Below are 24,198 nucleotides of genomic sequence, written 5' to 3' on the forward strand. Positions count from 1 at the left end.
TTGAAAATTAAAATTCGAAAATTTTTTCTAAAGTCTCCAGGGGACTTCGTTTTCGCACGAAAAAATTTTATGTGCCCTTATTGCATCCGGACCCACAATTTTAAGACTTAAATTTGACAAACTTTTTTAAATTTGTCATTGCTTTGAGTTGATCCTGGAGAAATTTGATTCAAAATAGTTTCTTTACCAATTCTTCAAACTGTAATTTTCACAAATATCAACTCTTTCAATTTGATATACTACGATTTAGAAGAATTAAAAAAAAAACATACATTTTTGTATGTTTACAATTGAATCCAAACAATTTAGAATTTTTTAATCTAAAATTATTAAGTACATAACTCACTATAATTTTTTCAATGTAAAATTTGTCAATTTTGAACGATTCAATCGTGAAATTGTCTGGACACATTTAATATGATGTGCATTTGAAACTATTTTCAATTCTAAGAAGATTTCAATTTAAAATGGTTTAATCATTAATGCTTTCAATTAAAAATGATTGTACAATATTATCATTCAAATTTTAAATATAAATCTAAAATATTTCATGACAAAAATAAAAACAAATTTCTGGTGATTTCGCACTTATCAAGTATTTGAACAAGTCATTAATGATGCTTATGTTTAATAGGCAGAGCATGAAGAACCTTATCCTAACTGTAGTGAAAAAATTTTATTTTCTTAATTGATAATAAAAGAGTTATAAATCTTGAAATGTTATTTTTTGAACCTGACGGTATTTAAAGGAAACAACCTAAGCATTTTCTATCAGTAAAAAAACCCTTAATTAAAAAAGAATCGAATTCTTTTTTGACTTTGTTTTTAAAACAAACAAAAAAACTTTATTTTCATAGCATCAACAATTAAGCTGTTTTACAACTGCGCATTTAAAACTCGTGTCAAAGCTATCACTATAATTCAGGATTGGACCGAATTTTTACTAAAAAATGCGGTTTCTGTACAAAAAACTCACTGTAATTTTTACGTTTGAAAATTATTATTTTTTTAAATATTATGAAACTTTAAAGTTATATTATTCTAAAAAGGTCGCGAATTCGATGCTTTCGTATTGGGAACTTTCAAATTATTCAATTCGAACTTGAAGCGTTTAAAATTGTAGCATTCTAAAATTAGGATCTTGAAACTAAATAGTTCAAACTGATTAATATTGAAATTGTGCATAATGATTTTTAAAATTCAATCCTTTTAATCTAAAGTATCAATAGAAAGTGGAAACACATAGAAGAAGATTGGGTACGAAATTTTGCAGGGTAAACTCGAGGTGAATCCAAACTGAGGTAAACAGTCCATTTTGTAATTATTGCAGAGATTTCCGCTTAACCACGGAAATTTTACCTCAGTTTGAGGTAATCAGCTAACTATTACCCTGCTTGAAATAATATTATCTGCACCGTTTTGTACCGCCAGTTTTTCACATTCTAATCAGAGAAGATATTAGATTTGTGCAAAATTGGACAACCCCCTCCCCCGTTTTTGTCAAATGTCTACGTTTTAAGACCCCCTGAATCCGAAAAACAGGTTTTTGCGAATGTGTCTGTCTGCATGTCTGTCCTAAACTAAAGGTCAAGTTCGTTAGCCAGACATTTTTGATAAAAATTCAAAAAGTGGGCACATTTTGAATATTTTTGAGATCCCTTTTTTGAAATTCAAAAATTCTGTCTACAGTTATTCATAGTATTCAAATATTCGAACAATTTATACTAATGATTTTTTTAAATAAATTCAAAAGTTACCACAGTTAAAGCATTTACAAAATTAAAAAAAAACACGAAAATGAAAATTTTAAGCCAAATAACGCACGATATACAAAAAGTCACAATCACCAAATTACTGTTGTCAATGATTTCATTTTTAGTTTTAAAAAGTCTCTGCATAAATATCGAGCGCGTAGCGCGAATTAAACACATTATCGAGCGCAGAGCGCGAAATAAGTATATTATCGAGCGCGAAGCGCGAGAACTAGCAGTCGCGTGCCCTAGGTGTGCCCAATTAGCGAGCTGCGCGCACAGCGCGCAAAGCGAATGTGCCGGCGAGGCGGGCAGATTTTTTTTTACAACTTCATGTTCGAGAGAATTGTATAAAATGTCAAACTGACGTATATGTACTATTAAGCTATCACACTGAAATGATAGAAAAAGTCCTGAACTGAAACATAGGAGCTTCAATGTGGACCGAATGAAGAAATGGTAGATTATTATATAACTTTAAGAACATTTTAACCCAGATATAATCTCAAATCTGTAATAGAATTAAAGTTTTTTTTACCATGTGTCCAGCTCGGTTTATCCAATACATTTTGAAATTTCCAGAAGCTTTGACATATCCCTCTATAATGTTGTTTACAACGACTGGTTTCCTGGAGGCTCGTTTCCAATTAAAATCATTCTTCCACTTGAGTTTCTCAACCCACAGAAGCGTACCTGATGATGAAGAGTTATACAAATAGAAAATATATCGCCGAAGTTGATTACGTGGACTTACGCCAGCATACGCCTACTTACGTCAAAATACTCAAGAAAATAGGTTAATATCGCTAAAAAACTATTCTTACCTGGAGTGTCCACGATGAGATCCAATTGTCCATTGTATACGAACACATTTATATCAGTCTCATTTAAAAGAAGTTCCACTAAAAATTGTTAAAGAGGCCTTCAATCTTCTTTTCCATGACATGTACGTTATGTAACTGCTGCCTTTACATCAGGGTGGCACCAAAAATTGATTTCTGAATTTTTTTTACCAGACCACTAAATTTTGTAATATTGTCTCACATTTGTGGAAGAGTCCGGATAAGGAACAACATAGAGTCATTAAAAAATCGAATTCATTAAAGTCTAGTGAAAAATATTACAAAATTTTTCTTATAGGCACATACATTAAGACCACCCTACATTACATCAAGAAAAAATTACTGATGACGAGTAGTCTCTTTACCAATAAAAATATATTGGTATTCATGTTTGGATTAATAATTCTTTGAGTCAACATTTTGTGTACTGGTAGGGAGTTCGAATAGCCTTTCTATTTTTTCTTGATGCATTTTTCCACGGAATAAAAATATATACATATATGTGTCACCTGTATCTATTACAGGTTTCATAAAATCTCCTAATAATGCATAAAAAACTTCAGAGCTTTGTTCACCCCAAGTCGAATTTAATCTCAGGGCCTTCTTGACACCGAAGTTCATCAGTTTTTCGAGTATAAGATCTTCGATTGTTGAAACTTCTAAGCTTCCATCGTCTGAAAAATCAGTTCGATTAAAAAAGTTTTGTCTATTTTTAATGGTTCTTTATAAATTTTTATTGTCAGTGATTGCTTAACAACTAGTGACCTTGTATCTCAAATTAACTAGATTCTTTTCATAAAAGAAAATATTTTTCCGTAAAAGAATCATGAACTCGTAGCTAAGAATCGGATATGAAAAAAAATGAAATATTGAATCTTATTTCCATGAGAAATGTATGAACAAATCTCGAACTTTTTACGAACAGTTCGAATTTCCTACAAGTAGTTCATGAAATCTTCAGACTTGAATATAAAAAGAAAAATTGTATATGTGCGATTTAATTAATACAATTTATAAATTCGCAACTCAGAGGATTCGAACCCTCGAATACCTTCTGATTATCACGCGCAGCCGTCGAGGCAAAACAACATAGGTTTTATAAAACTTCTAGCCTTTTATCAGACGAACTTATTTAAGCGCTTATATGTTCTCTAAGAATTTTTTCCCAATTATTTGCGATATGTTTGTAATTATAGGCGAGAAAAGTGTTGAAACGATTAAACCTATTAATTTTTCTCGTATCCGAGACCTAGCTACTAGCTCGTGACATTTTCAAGGAAAAATTTTTTCCGTCTTGTACACTTTAATTCCTTGATTTCATTTGATTTTTTTAAATTCCTTGTTAAGATAAAGTCTTCTTGAATCTGAGTTTAAATTCACTTCATTTAGTTGAATTCAATGAAAGTAATTCATCTTGATTTTGAATGCCTCATTAGATTGCCTTTAATTAATAGAGATCATCTTAAAACAGATAATGAAACAGCAGTATATACTCACTAATTTAAGATACTAAGGTATTTGAAATAATACATTTCATTTAACTAATATTTCGAATACCATAAGTATTATTAATTAAATTTAAATCCCCTTGAAATTACTGGAATTCCTTTAAATTAATTAAGAGTTCACTTAAAATAATTTCAATCATTTAAATTTAATTTACTTCATTAATTTTTTTTAATTGATACTCTTTAAAAATTCCTTTGAACTCATTGAAATTAAGTATTTTGTTTAAACAAAGTTTAAAAAAACTTTTAACTCGGGTTGATTTGCTTGATTTTATTAAAATAAATGATCAAATTGAATTAAATCAAATTGAACGTTTGAATTTACTTCAAAAGCAATTAATTTTAATTCGCTTATTTTCATTTGGATATTGACCTTTACATGAATAGCCATATATTTGAAAAAATTCACCCAATATTATATGAATTCTCCTGAATTTCTGCAATATAATTCAGAATAATAAAATATCATACTAGAATTCTTTCGTATTTAGTAGTATTCCCATCATTCAAGCTAAAAGGACTTTTCGACAAAACATTTGAATTTTTTACCAAAAAACAAGAATAACAAATTAGTTGATTTTTCAACAAAATAATAAAATTTTCAACAAATATTTGAATTTTTAACCAAATGCCTAGATCTAATTTTAACCTTCTCAGATGAATTTTTAACAAAGAGAATAAATATTCTATACCAACAGACGAATTGTCAATAAAATAAATGAATTTTAAAATAAATAAACACAAGTTTTCAACCAGAAATTAAATAGTCATTTTTTCAGTTAAAAAAATTATTTTTAACAATAACAGAATTTGCCAAATAGTTAAATTAAATAAAAAATACGAGTTTAAAAAAATTAGTTGATTTCCCGATAAAATAGATGACCCAGTAATAAGCGTTGAATAGAGAAAAATTAATATTTTCAAATTGCAGCGTAAAAGTGAAGATTATTCTATTCTTTTGAATGCGCGATTTTTCTATCTGTCTAAAATTTCATTATAAAAATAGAATATATCAGAAACTAATTCATTTATATTTACATATAGCGACCGCCGCAACCCCCAAAGAAAACGTGCTTTCCATATATTTAATTCCATGTAATTTTATTCCCTAAAAGTGTTCATATTTTTAAATTATTTAATTCCTTCTAATTAGTTCAAAAAAAGTGTAATAAATTGCTTTAATTCCTTTATGTGCAATACAAGTTTTTAAATTTTAATTTCAATTAATTCAAGTCTGCCTCTCTAGAGTTAAAATTATTTTAATTCACATATTTAATTAGATTTAATAATGAAAAATAGGTTAAATAAATGCTTCCGTTAAATTTTACAAAGTCGATTGAAAGAAATAAAATTTGCACTTTTTCTGTTCCCGTTGTGGGATTTTGAGACGAAGGAAAAATCGCGTATTCATATGATTACAAATTCTTAATTTTTCTGAATTCAATGCTTATTACCAGAGAGTTTTTAACAAACAAGATCAATTTTCTGCTCAGAAAAACAAATTTTCCACAAAATAGATAAATTTGCTGCCAAGTAGTTTGATGCTCATCCTATAGATAATATAGATTTAAAAAGAAATGGAATAGTTAGTTTCAGATAAAAAACTAATTTCGAATTAAAAGGGAAAAAAATATCAACAAATTAGCTCTATTTTCAACGCAGGAGGTGAATCTTCAATACATGAATTTTTAATAAAATTTCAACTATAAACGAATTGGTTCAATTTTCAATAAAATAATTATTGAATTAAAAAAAATACCTACAATGCAGTTGAATTTTCGAAAGAAAAATATTATTTTTAAACAAAAAAGTTAATTTTCAACCAAATAATTAAATTTTCAAATAATTAATTTCATATTTAAGGAAATTGGTGAATGTACTACCAAAATATTTGTATTTTCAACCAAAAAAGATAAATCGTCAACGAAACATATATAATATTTTAACAAAAAATGAGTTAAATTTGAAATCAAAACCAGTCTAATACATGCAAAAAGACGAATTATAAACAAAATAGTTAAATCCTCAACCAGAAAAAAAATTCTTACAAGTAGTTGCATTTTTTAAGAAAATATAACCAAGTACAGTGAAACTCTTCTATAGCGCCGATTTTGGGGCTCACGGTGGGTGGGAACAAACTCATTATAGCCTGCTCCGCTTTTGTTTGTTCACGCCTGAGTGACAGCCGCAGATCCCGTGCACCCCGCGCAGCTATTAAACATATATATGCGGCGCAGCGTCAATTATCGTAAGGGCTGTAGAAGGGAGGTCTAATAAAGAGTTTCCCAGAATTTCAATTTTTAATCAAAAAGATGACTTTTTAACAAAACAGCTCAATTTTTTATTGGGTTCTAATACCTTAGTTTGTATTTATATTAAAAATTCGAGTAGACTGGGATGTTGCATAGAAACAGGGAAAAAGGGAGAATTCTTAAAAAAAAAAAGATAAATCAGGGGAATGGGGTAAAAAGTATGAACTCTGCAATGTGAATGCGATTTGCAAAATTATTAAGTCATTATCGAGCTGTACCACTGCTGTGACATCAATCGCAAAATTCTCAAACTTTGTAAACATTTATCACGAGGAAACTTACTAAACGTTATTTAACGTTACTTCCACTCCTCACAACCCTTTCCCAACCAGCTACCAACCGTAGTTTTTTCTACGATCCCCTCTCCCTCTTAAATTGCTAGCATAGTTTATATGGACGGCCACTTAATCCGGTAGCCACTGACACTTCTGTATGTACTAATAGGTGCCCGAGATTACATTTTTTAAAAAGGTCAAAGAAAGGTCCCTGATTACAAATATCTTGGGTAGTTTTTCGAAATATGGGTCAATTTTTGTTTAAACCATTTTTTAAAACAATTTCATTATTTATTCACAAAAAATATGTATTGAATCATTTTTAACATGGCTGAGCAAAGTAAAACTTTTTTACGTCTTGCGCACTTTTTTTGTACGACGAATCTTTTGATGTGTATAGCGTTATAAACAAACGATTTTTTTAACAAAATTGCCATATTTACACAGTGTTACCTCAGAATCTGTTGCCCAGAAAAATGTAAAACTGGTACACTGTCTATATCGAGGATAGATCTCTTAAAAGTAAAAAGAAATCTTCCGATCGAATAAAAACTTCTCTTCTTCAATTGCTGTTAAAAAGTAGTTATTTTTAAGAGGAAACCGTTTAGAATCTTCATTTATTAATAAACAATCACCCAGATCAGCCAGTGTCATAATGTTGCTTCAAATTGTTGCGAAAGCTTTATCTAGTATTATTAACATAATTTGTTGTTCATAGTTTATTTTGCTAAATTGTTTATAACAATTTATATAAATAATGACCATTAATTATCAGAATTGACTTCACTTTTTTTAATTAAACCTTGACACATGATTAAACTTTTCACTCTCTTTATATATTTTTTCATACGGCCAGCCATTATTTATTTATGGTCTAATATACAATGTATTTTTTATAAACATACCCCCCCTAAAGCCACAATTTTCAAGTTAATAGCGATTACCTTCTTTTATATTCTTAATTTCACCATAAAAAATGTAATTATCTAGGGTGAGAGTGAAAAGTTTTATTTTTTGCCATGGATTAATAAAAAATTAAGATAATAGATTTTCTTAATTGAGCGTTTTTCTTAATAATAATAGTTATAAATAATAAGGGTCAGATATAAAAAATGCTACCCAAGATAATTACATTCTTTATGGTAAAATTATGGACATAAAAAAGGTAATCGCTAAAAGCTCAAAATTTGTAGCTTTTATGGGAGAGCATGTTTATAAAAAATACATTTTTTATTAGACCATAAATAAATAATGGCTGGCCGTACGAAAAATATCACGAGAGTGAAAGTTTTATTTTTGCTCAGCCATGTTAAAAATGATTTTATACATTTTTGGTGTGAATGAATAATGAAATTGTTTTAAAAAATTGTTTCAACAAAAATTGACCCATATTTCGAAAACCTACCTAAGTTATTTGTAATCAGGGGCCTTTTTTCACCTTTTAAAAAATAGTAATCTCGGGGAGCTATTAGTACATACAGAAGTGTTAGTGGCGACTGAATTATCTTACATGAATTAAATTCTCTCATTATAAACGACATTTTCTTTCACCAATGTAAAGAGTTGGTAATTTTTTATTGAAAAATGCAATTTTTGTAAATCATGGAACCACCCTATTATCATCGTATTATTGTGTATTGTAAGATAAAACAAAACCATCAATACCTCCAATGCGATTGTTGAGAACTTGCGAAGCCAAGTTGTAAGACGGTTTCGTTTTGTAAAGAATATTATAGAAGTCAATATTATTGGTCATATTAAGAATGATTGATTCTGTCATACTCCAGAGTTCAGTAGCCAATTCCCATTCTTCTGCCTCAACAGCTGCTCTCGTTTGGTTTGCTGATTTCATGATTGTCTGGTATCCTTGTGTATCAACCATCCCCTAATTATTTTCATTATTCATAAATAAAAATTCTATCTCTAGATGGTCTTTTTTTAAGGGGAGAGTCGAGTATCGTGGAACGCTTTGTCATAAATGCCTCACAAATTATGATTAAAATTGGTTCACATCCCAGTGTTCTTGTAAACATTGAACTGCATTGAACCACATGAACACCGGAATATACACCAATGAAATACGCGCGACAGTTGGTAGCAATGGGCAACAAAGAAAATTTAAGCGTTGATACCAACATACGTTTACGTAAGTACAATTCTTAGGGTGCATTGTGAAGCCAGCCTCAAGGAACATATAGATGGGTTCTACGGATAATAGGCTATCTTTTCGTTAACGTTAAGAATTAGTCTAACTTCATTTTGTATGAAATTAAGGAAAGACGTAGAAGTGCTAAAAAAATAAAAATCTGTTGAAATTTCTTGTTTTAAAAGTTGTCGGAGCCTAAATTACATTACAAACTGTAATACACAATACTCGGATTTTGAATTCGTAGGAAATGTTTCGCAAAATAATAGGTTATTTATTCCTCTTAAAAACTTAGCTAAATGAAGTTAGCTTAATTCTTATCCGTGGCGGAAAGATAGCCTTAATTGTCGCAGAACCCATCGATATGTTCTTACTCAAAAACGCCACAGAAAAAACTGAAGTTAAACTTTGTTGCATGTAAAATTTCCCGCTGTTAAAGTTTACATGCTATTTGGCGAAAGTTTATCCTACGATTAAATAAAAGCTGTCGTCTGCTACGGCGTCCTTAACAGCAATGGGAAAACGGCAATGCACGGAGAAAAATAGATGGTCAAAATTTAGAGAGCCAGCTAGTCTGTCTGCATGGTCGAATGGTCCTTTCATATTTTTTTCGACATAGTTAAAAAGATTCCTATTTTATCGCCAGTCTGACTTTTATAAGATCATTACACTCACTATCAGGGATAACTAAAGTATCCGTTTCGGAATGGTCAAAACGCACATATTGTTTTCACTCATTTCGACCATCCAAGAAGGAGCATAGTCATATCTCTTAAAAAAAGAAGGTTTTTACTAACTATTTCAGTGTAAAGTGAAGTGTACTTATTGAGGATTTATTGGAAATATCTTATTCTGTAAGTACCTGTTTTAAATAAGTATTTGTAACATTAATATTTTCTATTAGTAATGTGAGATTTAAGACATTTAATTAAAATATTTTTGAGGTTAATATTAGTTTGAAATAGATTATAATTATTTAAGTAATCACTGTCAATTATGGCATTAGTCGATTTAGGATAAACTTGAATTGTACTCATTAATTTGAAATTAAATCATTATTTTTCAGTTCTGACATCAACTGCTAAGATTCAAGCAAAGACAGATGGCAGGGGCAGGGTCAATGCACTCGTGATCCTACATCCAGTTGATGGAGTCGAATGTCTGAGAAAATCAGATCGACCATCTGAGATTTCCAAACCGACCCTTCACAATGATCGGGTCGGCCAGCTTGAAATGACCGAGACGACGGTCTGAGACAATCGAGTCGTCTTTCTGAGATTGTCGATTTGGACCTCTCGTTTTTATCTTCTAGAGATAGCCGCTTTAGCCATATTCAAGAGCTGTCCTATAGTCGATCCTACAATATGATCTGTCTGCACATTTATATGGCCAAACAAACCTTCCATTTTTCTCCGTGTGCATGAGTGAATTCTAGCTATAAATTGGGACACCCGATTTAAAACGACACAGAAAAAACAAAAGTTAAAATTTGTTGTAGGTAAGACTTGCAACGGTTAAAAATTAAAAATATTTCGGCAGAAGTTTCACCGACGTTAAGAGAATAATTTTGATCTCGTCTACTGCATGACGCGGAAGTGAGCAAATTTCGGAAAAACATGTAGAATCAGTAACAGAAAACACGAAAAAAATTGGTTCTTACTGATATATTTCCTCCGAAATAAATTAGACTATTGTGGAGGAATTAAAACTTACATAATACTATTTAGCAAAAAGCGCAAAAACAACTGACAGATGAGAATCCCCATTTCTCTCCAATTTAATGAAGTTAAACGACGACAGATAGCGCTGGCGTCGCAATCCTTGCTACATCTCGAATAAAAATGGAGAGATTATAAGGCGAAAGATTATCCAGGCAAGGTTAAAAATCGAAAATTATCTTCGATTTATGTAAAGTTTATCCAGCAAGGTTAATTTTTGTTGCAGTGAATCTTTCACCAGGAATCGATGTAAACTTTATCTTTCGTTTTTTCTGTGGCGTTTTAACCATACCTCATTATTTTACATTTAATTATTTTTTGGATCTTGCAATTCGACCAGCGTATCTCAAATACTGGGGTACAGCCGACATAATATTACTGCCCTTTATTTAAACAATATGAACATTGTAGTATGAAACTCATACAATATAATGATACCGGAGACTGTATTGTAACGAAGAAGAATTACTTCAAACATTTTCAACGATGAATAAATGTTTTCTTATCAATTAAAGAAAACCATGTTACAAAATCCAATTATAACCTCACTCTACTTTCAAATACTGTATAAAATCCTAAAAATTTTAGCGAATTAAATTTTTTTCTAAATTTTTCTTCTTTGAGAAAAAATAGAAAACTTATCGAAATCCCTATTCAAAAACTCTACGACCTTGAAACCTCACTAGCAGACAGCTAGCGAAAATTCAGTTTACGATTTCTGACAGATATTTGTTTACTTAAAATTGTCGAAAAACTGTAAGAAACCGAAACTAAATCTCACTAAAACTATAATTTTGCTTAAAATATAAAACCTCAAAAAAGATAGTATTGAATAATGCCACTAAAGTGCGTACGAGTGCCCCTGGAGAAGTTTCGGAATTAAATTGAGTCAGTTCAAAACCGAACAACTTCGAATTATTTCTATCGATTACGAATGAATGCACAATCTGTTTTCGACTGATTCCGACATTTGAAATGAAAGCTAAATCCAGTCCGAGTGTTTCCGACCGATAACGATTAATTATCTTACGCGTCGTGATATCGAGGGCCGTAAACTTGTTTGTTGTTCAAGAAAACCACCCCAAACGAGTAAAGTAGAATTGGGACACCAAGCATGTTAAACGCAGATACCTTCTTAGGTGAAAATTTATGTTCAGGATCCTTGGAGGATCCTGCACGTGTTTCTGTACACTACCCTGTACAGATAATCTTGACAGTTCTTGTGCAGAAATTTGCCAAAGGAGAGTGTATACGTTCATGTAATGCAAGGTGCTCCGACAAAGAAACCTTTCGAAAAATCCTATACAAGCTCTTCTACGAAGAAAATTGAGGCACAGGGTCCTGTAAAGAATCGTGTATAGGGTCCCTTACAGCTATCAAGTTGCCTTCCTTGAAGAGCCTTTGAGAAGCAACTCGCTATCAAGAAAGTCAAGCCATTAGCGTACCCTCGCGGATTAGTTCCTATGTAGGTTTATGTCTAGAATCATAAAAAAGTTTCTGTACAACTCAATTCACAAAACCCACACCTCAACTCGCTCTGTGGGGAAATCTGTACATAATGATTCAAAGTTTAGCTTGCATACAGGTTCCTTGCAGTAGCATTTAGGTTTACTTCGATAAGTACCTTTACAGAAATCTTCAGGATTATCTGTACAGATTCGTGTGCAGCTTCGTGTACAGAAATATGTCTAGGATCCTCCGACGTTTCTGTACAGACATTTTTAGCTAGGTTGTTTGACACCGACACATTGGGAGGGGGGGGGGTGGTCTAGAGGGTAAAAGATTGTTTTTTTTTGTGATTTTTTCTGAAGCAACGATAATCGTGATTCATTTAGGAACTTTTGTAAATTTTTAAGTGCCGTTTCAAGAATATCCTGTGAAATTTTCGTCTAAAAATATAAAACATTGAGCCGTTATCAAGAGATTTTCGGAGACATTGTTCGTACATCTCTCTGTCCAAAGTCCCAATACTTAGAATTATTGTGTCATTTAGGATAGCTGCAAAGATCTTATGCAGCGTGTGTAACCAAGTTACGGACCTTTTATCCTATAGGTTGGTCAAATCGCCTGTCTTTGGTAGGAGTATAGTGCGTCCTAACACTAGCCACTGCGCAATCGGCGTTTGCTACTTCAAATATGAGGCGAAGACGTAAACAAGATGTGCATAAATCAATTAATTACACCAAAAGTCCTTGAAACCTTCTGCTGCTACAACGGAAAAGTTAATTGTGCTCACAAGTGCCTTTTTTCAGCTCTTTGGCGATGATAGATGGATATTATAAGTATTTTCTTTAAATTCCAGTGTTTCCGGGATCTAGTACTTACATTGTTGACCGTCGCCCTGTCCTGCCGAACGCCTCAAAAGAGATAGAGTCAATTACACAGGCACAAAAAAATCTTATACCGGGTCTGCAGGTGAGACCATGTTTATTATATGTTTTTGAGGTCGCTGAATCTGAATCCAAATTCCAAAAATCCCCAGCACGTCAGGGTTCTAGAATAACCTTAAAAACCCTCATAAAACTCTTTTTTCGAGTAAGGGGGTCAGACCATGCATACAATTCATTTATCTAATCATTCATTTATTCTTGGTAAGCATTCCAAAAATTCAAATTTTTTGCCGAAAGCTCTATATGACTATACGATGTGAGAAATCCGATCGTGCAACATCTTTGCGGTGTATATCGGGTAGAACTAATGCCGACGTTCCTATATACCTTGGTTCTGTGAAGTAAATAGGGTTTATGGGTTGAAATTATTTTTGTTTAATATACGGCTAAAATTAAAATTTTGAAGCGTTGAATAACTTAGATTACAAGGTATTTTAAAAGCTGTGTCGAAACCCTGACAGGCTGGGTTTTCTTGGATCTCATATTCGAAAAAAATTATTTCTGAGGTTTTCTTATGTTATGTCAGTACACTGACGTGCTGTTTTTTGTGGACCTCGGATTCATGTTCAGTCACCCCAAAAACATACAATGAACATGTTCTCACCGCCAGATCCGGAAAAAGATTGTGTTGTGTGGCTGTGTTATTGTCATAATCACGTGTCAAAAATGGGCTACGCTTCAAGGTCGTAAAGCGTAGCCATATGTGTGATTTAGCGTGTTTCTACTGTGAGCGTCATTTTTTTAGCTTGTAGTTGCTCCCAGTGAGAGCCTGCGCTGGTTATTTAAACTTTTTAAAATAAATGTTTGTGTGTATGTATTTGCGTGTTTGTATGTGCCTGTTTCAATTTAAAAATCATGCGAATTCAATTGAAATGAGTTTGCTTTGAAATGTTGATCGTCATGTGGATTGATTCGGATTGAAATTTTCAAGAAACTCCTGCGGAGTTAGCCGAACTCATTCAGAATGAACTTCCTTTAAAGTTCGGATTATCGCGAATTGATTCGAAATGAAATTATCCATCAGCCGCTGCAGAGTGAGTCGGACTCATTGGGAATCATTTTCAGAATTTTAGCATAACAACTGCTATTCCAAGTCTCATAAGCTTAGAGTCATTAATGTAGATATTTCCTAACTTTTTAATTTATATATACTTTTAAACATAAATGTTAATGTACACAAGACCAATTTTAAATGTAGGTTCTACATTGTATAACCTCTGAATTCGAGAAACTTATTTTTATTCTATTATTTATCAAAAATTGTTCTCTCTTGTCGTATAACTTTTCCTCTTAAAAAACCCAGAATTACCATTTTTTAAATATTAAAACTATTTTGAGAAACTTTTGTATTGTAATCACATTTATTTTTTAGTGTTCTGTTCATTTAACTAGAAAAAAAAATATTCAGAAATCTGGAACAAACCCATTAATTTTAATATATTCTGGAACGTTTATAGAAACAATATATGATATCTGAAGTTTAAAAAAATATTCCACCTATTAAAAACGAACATTGTCATGCTTCAATGCCTTCTAAATATGGTGTAAGTCAACAAACTTGGGCGTTATTTGTAATATCGGCCGTATCCCGCATCGCCACTCTAGTTGACTCTCCTCTTTTTCGTAATTTTCAAAGTAGATTAAATGTTAATAAAAAAACATAATTTCGATTTATATTTTTAACTTTTTCTTAATCTTAATATTAATAAGAAATAGCTCAACATATTTATGTATGAATGCCTTTAAAAAATACTTAAAATAGATATAACGTAATAAAAATAGTTACCGTTTGGAGTAAAAATGGCGCCCAAGTCAGCACAGAATCGATCGGTGAGATCCACGAATCTCCAAGACCCACTCCTTTCAAATTACTTCTTATCGAACCGCTCTTTTGAGCCTAAGAGGAATTCATGTCAAAAATAATATATTGATAAGAACAGAAATTGATTAATTATATATGTATTATTACTTCTAAAGAAGGATATATAAAAATCAACGAATCAGGTTTAATTGGAGGGTACATATACACTTTACGAAATTTTTCGAGGATTTTCCCGTAAATATTCGGGAAGCTAATAACTCTAACAAACTGTAGGGAAAATTCCTTAAAAGTTTGGGATTTTAAAGAAAGTTAGGGACTTTTCTTAAAAAACTTTGGAAAAAATTCAGGAATGATATTTCCCATGTTGATACGGCTTTTCTAATTCTCTAAGATTTATGAATTATTCTCTATTTTTTCGGGAATGGATCACTCATTCTAAATATTTTCCTGAAATTATTTATTTTTCCGGAAAAATAAGTAGCTTTCCTAACAAAATTTGGAAATATTTCATACCGAAGGATAGGGAAAATCCTTAAAAGATTTTTCAGTGCACGCATTTTTAAAATACGGTTAACTTTAGAAAATTGGAAATTTTTTTTCATAGCCAATTTGGAAACTCTAACTTTTGATATTAGGATTGCGAAATCTAAGAACGTTGAAAAATTTCCTTATCTTCCCTTTAATAATAATACAAAGTAGTTTCAATAATTTTCAAAACTAATAAAGAAGATGCATAAATTACATTATCCGATTAACACCGAAGAACTCTTATTTTATATGCATTTTCAAACCTCATTATTATAATTATAGGGAGTGGTAATTTCTGAACAAAAACCTTATTCCCTATTACTTTTGGATATGCACTTTCAGAATCTGATCTCAAAATTAAAATGCCCCCTCTAGAAAATTAAATATGGCGGCTTTCATCTCAAAAAATATAAAAAAATTTTTTCATTTTTTTTCACATTGAAATCGCGAGAAAACTTTTACACTTTTTTTAACCACAGGCGCACATAAATCCGGCAGTTTGACAGTATACTTTTGGTTTTCATCATAAAAGTCGTTATCGTTTTCTAAATGGTGAATTTTCACTTTAAAATTTTGAAAAAATATAGGTGTGTGGATGCTTCACTTATATTCCAACGAATATTGGTAAAAGTTGCTGTATATAGGTTTTTGGGGTCGCTAAATCCGAAGCTAGTGTCAGATTTTCGAAATCTAAGATGGCGGATCCAATATGGTGGCCGAAACTTTGAAAAAATTTGGAACTGATGAAATTGCCCGCACATAGGTTTTTCGGGTCTCTAAATCGGAATCTAATGTTGGATTTTCGAAATTAAAAATTCGGAATCCAATATGGCCTCTAAAATGTTCATTTCTTGATCAAATTGGTTATATCGTGTTTTTGAGGTGACTGCAAATGAATCTGACAAAAAATCCACACCTTAGAATTTCGATTCTTAAATAAATGAAACTTTCCAAACAGGTAAATAATTTCTTATTCTACTCTCAGCACGTCCCAGAGAAAACGACGTAGACGTGGTCGGTTTCTTTCACCTTCGAGGTGCTTTGTTTTGAGTGAGTCCCCATGCCTATCACTATTCGGGGTGTTTGTTCTAAGTGAGTTCTCTTGCATCTCACTATTCGGGATGCTTGATTTGAACGAACCCCCTAACTTCTCACTTTCAATTTGTATGTTCCTATTGAACAGTTTGAACACCGTGTTTGCTTGCTTGCTTTGACGAGAAATCGCGTGGAGTTCATTTTGTGTCAAGCTATCCTTCTGTATCTAACTTTTAGCAATCAATATAGCGAAATCTTTAGTGGGAACTTTCCTCCAATCTTCGACAGCATTGAAAATTACAACAAAATTCACAATGGCGGCTTAAATTAGCCGTATGGAAACTACTCATGTCCATTTGTTGGAACGAATAATATGTAGCCACTTTATTGCAGTGCCTATCGTATTTATCATGAATTTCACGTAGTTCTAAACATTTTTCAACATTTTGCCCGCTATTTTGAATTTCAAAAATCTGACACTATATTCGGTATCAGTGACCCCAAAAACCTATATACGGACAATTTCATACAGTTCGAAACATTTTTCATCATCTTGGTCACCATATTGGATCCGCCATCTTTAATTTCGAAAATCTGATATTATATTTGAATTCAACAACCCCAAAAACCAATGTAAGCGCAATTTCATACAGTTCTAAACATTTTTCAAATGTTCGGTTGACATATTGGATCGGCCATCTTTAATTTTAGAAATCTGACACTGGATTCGGATTTAGCGACCCCAAAAACTTACGTGCAGACACCTTCACCAATATTCGTTGGAATCTGAGTGAAGCGTCCACACAGATAAATTTCAAAATTTTCAATTGAAAAATCTCCATCTTGAAGATGATAACGACTTTTATGATGAAAAACAAAAGTATACTGTCAAACTACACGATTTTTTTGCACAAATGTTTTAAGAAAGCGCTAAGTTTTCTCGTGATTTCAAAGAGAAAAAAACATGAACAACATTTGTTCTCTAAATTTTCATATTTTTGGACATAAAAGCCGCCATATTTATTTTTCTGCAGAAGAAAGTTTAATTTTAAGCTTATACTTTGAAAGAGAATACCCGAAAATAGTAGGGAACAGGGCCCTCGTTCAAAAATTTCCAACTCTTACTTAAAATAATGAGGCTTGAAAATGAATTAAAAAATCGGAGTTCATCGTTGTTAATGGGTTATGCGTGATTAGTTTTACCTTATACCAGATGTATGCAAATTCAGCAGCCATTTTTCCTCCGTAAGATTCGGAAGTTATATAAGTAGGAACTTGAGCAAAGCGAGGGAATTGTTCTAAGAAATTTTCAATGCAGACTAGTAGATCAGAAGCAATTTGTTGATTGTTTTTGGCTAGAGCTGCACTAGAAGTTGTGTAACTGAAGCCACTTCCCACAGGATTGTCAATAAAAAGTACGTTGTAGTCCTTTACCTAAAAAAATGTAAGACCTTGTCTTTTTTATTTAAATGGAAATACTTAATTACTTAAGGGCATGTGATACTTACAGTTTCGCCGGCTTTTTTTCCACAAAAATGAAAAATTTTAAAAACTGAATTCGGAGATGCTATAAAATATCATAACGGACGTCCCCGGACTCTATTTTGAGGGATAATAACAAAAAAATTTATTGTGATAAATAAAAATTTTATGCATATGCATTATTTTGAGGTTACGTCGTTTTTCACCACTGCCTTTCCGATAATCTGGAAACTATTTATGAACTAAACTTTTTTGTTTGCCAGGAAACAAGGTTAGTTTCGGGAGATTAGTTACTATGTTTATTTGTAAGTCCAAAGTTTTCGGCCAAAAATATTGTGTAGTTTGGAAGTAACACTCTGGTGAATTGTAACACACATAACCTCGAAATATACACGCACGTTGTTAGCAATATAAAAATTTTTTTGATAAAAAACACAAAAAAGTGTGTGGGTACGTCCGCTGACATGTTCGCTATCATTGCCCAGATTTTGAAGGAAAAATATTTCCTATCCTAGGAAAAAATCCGAAGGAATCTAACACTGAAAAAATCGATACTACTTCCTAAGTGCTATGTCAATTAATCACATTTTGCTAAATTAAAACTTTTTTTAATTAATCCACAAAAAAGTGTGTGAGGACGTCCGTTAGCATAATTATCATAATTAGGTGAAAATTTATGTTCAGGATCCTTGGAGGATCCTGCACGTGTTTCTGTACACTACCCTGTACAGATAATCTTGACAGTTCTTGTGCAGAAATTCTAGAAAAAAGCCGGGGGAACCTAAAACTGGTAAAATCGACAATTTTCTAAGTTTAACATGCCCTTAAATAAGAAAGATTCTATTGATTTTTTGATAGTATTTTAATAAAGGGATCTGTATTATCATCAGATAATAAAGAAAATTCTTAACGTCTTTTCAGACTAGTTGGAGCTTTTAATTAGGAATTTTTTAACTTAAATTTTTTCTGAAAAAGATCTTCTAAGGAGAAGATAAGGGAAATATCCTTGATAAAATTTGAATTGCGACACTTGGCAAAATAATGTGTGTATTTCTGAAAAGAGATTCTTCTTTCGGTCCCTTTAGTAGCTTAAGGGAAAAGCAGCCGAACAGCAATCGGAAGTTCCGTGGTTCGTTTGACAGCGGAGCGAAAAAAATATTTTTTCAGAAAAAATTTAATTTTAAAAGTATTTTCATAACCCACGAAAGGCTTCTCAGATTTTTTAAATAACAATTTTACTATTTAATTATTTTTCACTCACCCAAGTGTAGTTTCTATTTTTTAAATTGCGGTCAAGTGGACCGATTTCTTCAAAATTTCCATAGCCAGTTGACGATGCTCCTGGTCCACCTTGTAACCAAATGACTAGAGGCTTTTCATAATAAGTTGGAACATCTGCAGTGGTATAATAAAGCCACCAAAACATGTGTGCCTTTGGTCTAACATTCACGAAACCCCATTCTTGTTCACTAGAACCGAAACCCTTTTTTGCTAAAAGGAAAACGATCAATAATTTTAATTTGTTGAGTGAAAAAAAATTGTTCTTGAATCAAGAAAATATTACTTGATTCAAGTCGATCGCAGGTACGAATGGGGATGATAGAATATGAGTGTGTTTCAAATAAATAAGTACTTGCTACCGTATACTTGGAACAAGCGTACATTTTCTTAATCTTAGAAAATTTATTCTTAGATAGAATATTGCTCGAAGCACTTGGATCTCGGTGACAAAAATTTGGGTAAGAATTTCAAGGCAGGGTCGTACCAAGTCATATGGTATACTCGATACTTTTTTTTCTTAATATATTTTAAAATGTTTTAAAATATCTAAAAGTAATGAACAATCAATATAAACTCTCCGTAAAATGCGCAGTTTTTAATTTATCCAACTCTTTTATTGTATATAATACTCTCTTATTCAATTTTTAATACAAAATAACATTTCTTAAACAATATTTTAAAATATTTGAAAAAGCGAAGTAAGTTTTACTTATTTAACGAAGTATTTAATACTTCTTGTTTTTAAATATTTAAAACGGTTAAAAACGACCCAAAGGCAATAAATAATAAAGAAAAGTTGCAAGTACAAAAATGCTTTAATAACATCAATGACGAAAAATTATGTTCTGCTATACGAACATTTTCATAAACCGCACAGTTGTAAATTTATCGAATTCTTTTATCATACCTTTTTTATACAAACATTTTAATATGATAAGGTTTGAAAATCATTGTTAGTGGCGAAGAGAACCAACTGCATAACATGTCGACTTGTCGATTATTATATTTAATAAGATATTTATGCAGTAGGAAGTAAATTAATTTAGACTAATATATTAATTTTCATAGTATGTGTGTGATGTCTATTGTATCAAGTCTACAGTTCTTATGTTGAAAAAATTGATGTGATTCTATCACATTCGTTTCAAATTAATAATTATTTGAAGGGAAATATTCAAGCATTGTTCTAAGAAAAATTATTTCTTCGCTGAATGCATTCATTTTCTCGTCTCAAGAACATTAACATTGTTTCAATTAAAATAGTAGTGAAAATAAGTATATGAATTTACTTGGATCAAGAGTCATTTTGTTAGAGTTTTAGTTACTTATCTTAAGAATATAATATTCTTAATTAAATATTTTATTAAACTTGACGCCAATACGTATAATGGAGCAAAATTAACTCAATAGTTTTATTTAATTATTCATATTGTGTCAATGTATAAACAGGATATTTCGATGGTTCAAAATAAAAAACACCTATCTCACGCGGGTCAATTCTAAATCATCTAACTGTACCGGACCTATTTAAAAACAACGCATCTGTAGCGTGCAGATTCTAAACCTCGTAACTTTACTGAGCCTGTTTAAAAACACATGACTCGATTTTTCCCTTCTTTCATTAGAGCTCACTTTAATCGTCACAATTCTGTTTCGTTTCAAATCGGAATATTATGATGGGAATTTTTCAGACATGACAGTAGCAGTGCAAGAGCGGTTCTTTTTCAAAAAAATGTTAGCTGCGTTAGTTCATAAATTTAAACCGAAGTAAATATTTATAATCTTTCTACTTATCTATTTTGAAAGCTGTCGTATCTAGCACCGTGTCAGATGACATTTTAATGCTCCTTTCATTACCTACTGCAGTCAAAACGAGGCGGAACGTGATACACGCCACACAGTGGTAAAAAATGATTTTCTTTGTTCATAAACCTAATATCTCAAGATTGCCCGAACGGAATTGAATGAAATTTAGACTAAATACTGTTTACGTTATACCTGATAAGGTAAAAATAATCAAAAGATCCAAATATATTTTGCAAGGCCGGAAAATTCATGAGAAATCGGGTACTTTTCATATTTTATGAATAAACTGACTTAAACTTTTAGAAAAAATGATAATTCTTTATATTAGCACTCGAATTTGTTTATTTACATTAATCAAATTAAAATTCAAAGGAAAATTGGTACTTCCGATTTTTCATTTTCCTGAAAAATTTGATAAAACATGAAAAAACGTGAATTTTCAGGTTTTTTGGCTGGCAAAGCTATTGTATTTTATCGAATTTCCCAGGAAAATGAAAAGTAGTAGGTACTATTTGTCCTTTGGATTTTAGTTTGGCCAATGTAAATAAAGAAATTTAAGTGTTAATATAAAAAAATGTATCATTATTTCTAAAAGTTTGAGTTAGTTTATTCGTAAAATATGAAAAGTACCCGATTTCCCATGGATTTTCCGGCCTTGGAAAATATATTTTTTCCCTTATTAGGTATGACGTGAACTGTATTCAGTCTAATTTTCATTCAATTCCGTTCAGCCAATCTTGAGAGATTAGGTTTATGAACAAAGAAAAACGTTTTTTTACCACTGTGCGCCGGTCGCCGGTATACCAAATGTCATCGCTCTCCGTTTGAAAATTCCAGGGGAGACTCGAGTTACGTTTTTTTTTATCGGGACCATATTAATCAAAAACCACTTACTTGTTATGCATTTTACTGTTTTTCAGTGCAAATTTTTTTTGTGCAGCCTTGTATTTAATGCCGAATTGTAGATTTGATTCTTCTCAATCTAGTTATACAATTTTTGGAAAATCGTCAAAAATCGAGTTACGCTGTGTTCAAACAAGCTCAGTAAAGTTGCGAGGTTTAGAATCTGCACGCTACAGATGCGTTGTTTTTAAAGAGGTCCGGTACAGTTAGGGGATTTAGAATTGACCACGTGACATCCGTGTTTTTTATCAGGACGCATCGATTTCATTAAAGTTATTGTTATTTTAAATCTATAACTTATCGCATTTTTACATTTTCACTATTTCATTACATTTTTCACTGATTAATTGATATTTTCTTACAAGGGAGATTATATCAACATTAAATATGTCTGGCTAATTTATCAAGATCAATCAAAGTTATCAAACTTAATCTTAAAGTTGACTGATCGTGCTAATGATTTTAGATATGTCAATATCTTATCGTAAATTTTGAAATACTTCGCCATTATTATGTTGTATAAAAAAGTTATTAGACACATAAAAAAATATATTAAGAACAATATAAAACAATTGATTGAAAGGCAGATTGTATAATTCGTTGGATAAATAAATTAATGATAACTAAAATAAAGAAGAAATGCTGCCTTATAAATTAAGTAATAGTTGTAAGAAATATAAAATACAAAAAGCAGGAAAGAAAAGTTCACTTTGAAAGTGATTACGGCATGAAGATTTACTTTTTATTTATTTATTGTTTAAATCTTGTATTCATTCGCAGCCTATTATATCTTTGAAGCGTGCAAAAACCAGTGGCGGTTTATTCGCGTATATTTGCTAAAAACGATATGTATATTTGCAGTGCACTAAAGAAAATTGCAAAGCAAACACAATATACTGTAGTAACTCAGATTTTCTGCATAAACGAGGATGGTGCTAATTATTAGAAAAGTGCTATATGTTTGGCATATGAGTTTTTTTTCAATTGCAAATACATAAATTTAAAAAAATGCAAAATTATTAGAAGTTGTGTACTGTGTGAAAAATAATCTCAACAGAAAATAATATGATAATTATTTATTATTTATTACTCAGTATCGATTATGTATACACTCAGAGAAAGTTCCTCTCATGTCAGAAGGATATTTCTTGATTCAAATTAAATTTCCTCTTAAATGTAAGGTTTAAAGGAATGTAATTTGTTTGAAAAGGAATCTTTTTCTAACAAACATTATCCTTTTGTGGTTAACTTTACCTAATCTTGCAGCCAAATAATTTTGTTTATATAAAAAAGATATTCAATTGGTTCACCACAAAATAGAAGAAAGGGCGAGGCTTTGATTTTAAGACAAATTTTTCTTTGAGTTCATGTTTAAAAAATACAATAGACAAATTTCCAATGAGAATCTAACTCAGTAATCAATTTCACTTCTTAAGATCGTTTCGTCATAATTAAAAGTTGATCAATGGACAGATTGAATGGTCAAAAAGTTAGAAGAGTTATGATTTTTATTTATTGCAAAAAAAGTTTCATAATTAAATTTTAGATGTGATACAGACAGGGAAAGCAGATTTCTGGACATATATCGGCCGATAAATTGCACTTCAAGCATGATGAGCACGCGAACAATTTCAATTTGCATACCATTATCAATTACCATAGAATTCATCATCCTAATCTCGTGCTGAATCTATAGAATAAACGAGAGACAACCATTGCTTGATTTGCTTATTGATCTCTTCTGAACATAAATCATAGTTTTTCTCAATATAAAATAAAAAATGGATTACGAAACTCTGTTTGATTATATAGCAGTAAAATCCAAAACTTGATCGCTATTTTATTTTCAATAGAAAAATGCACTTATTACATTTTATAATGAACTCATGCTAGATTTATTTATTCTAATCAAACATTTATACTTTTATCAAACTGTCGGTGAAATTATATGTACACTTATTCAGAATTTAAAACTCGCATGATATAAAAAAAATTTTGCAACGAAAAAAGCTGAATCGATGAGAGATACATAGATTATAGGTGATTTGTCATTGTGAGAGTCTTACCATAACTAATATCAAAAACGCCCAAGAGGACGATCAGAATGATGGTTTTTACTAACATTCTGGCGCTACTCCACTAACCGTTTATGGCAACCTACTGACCACGTTCTTCAGAAAGACGCACGTAAATTGAGGATGTCCCTGTTATCTTTCTTGCACAGATTAGATTCATATTGTCGCTCTTATCTAAGGAAACGCCTTTAAAATTTTAAGTATTCAAGGAGATATCAATAAAAATAGGGCTAAAAGTATTTTTTCTGCGAAAGGAACATGTTCCCAGTTAATATGCAAAGTAAAAGCTTTATATCTTTTAAATTTAAAAGTTTCGAATTTAAA

General features: G+C 31.3%; 1 protein-coding gene across 2 annotated transcripts in view; it reads right to left on the reverse strand.

The window, feature by feature from the left end:
- LOC117177189 (retinoid-inducible serine carboxypeptidase-like) overlaps positions 1–23,962 on the reverse strand; it is a 37,159-nt gene extending 13,197 nt beyond the window's left edge. For both annotated transcript variants that reach the window (XM_033367717.1, XM_033367718.1), the window contains exons 1-8: positions 23,866–23,962; positions 19,071–19,300; positions 17,531–17,761; positions 14,729–14,839; positions 8,354–8,573; positions 3,103–3,267; positions 2,576–2,653; positions 2,290–2,444 (exon numbers count right to left, since the gene is read on the reverse strand). In XM_033367717.1, coding sequence (XP_033223608.1) covers positions 2,290–2,444; positions 2,576–2,653; positions 3,103–3,267; positions 8,354–8,573; positions 14,729–14,839; positions 17,531–17,761; positions 19,071–19,300; positions 23,866–23,923 — 1,248 coding nt within the window. In that variant the 5' untranslated portion in view covers positions 23,924–23,962. The remainder of the gene's footprint in view (positions 1–2,289; positions 2,445–2,575; positions 2,654–3,102; positions 3,268–8,353; positions 8,574–14,728; positions 14,840–17,530; positions 17,762–19,070; positions 19,301–23,865) is intronic.
- Positions 23,963–24,198: the final 236 nt, after the last annotated feature.

The sequence above is a fragment of the Belonocnema kinseyi genome, chromosome 7 (genome assembly GCF_010883055.1).
Source record: "Belonocnema kinseyi isolate 2016_QV_RU_SX_M_011 chromosome 7, B_treatae_v1, whole genome shotgun sequence".
NCBI classification, from domain to species: Eukaryota; Metazoa; Arthropoda; class Insecta; order Hymenoptera; family Cynipidae; genus Belonocnema; species Belonocnema kinseyi.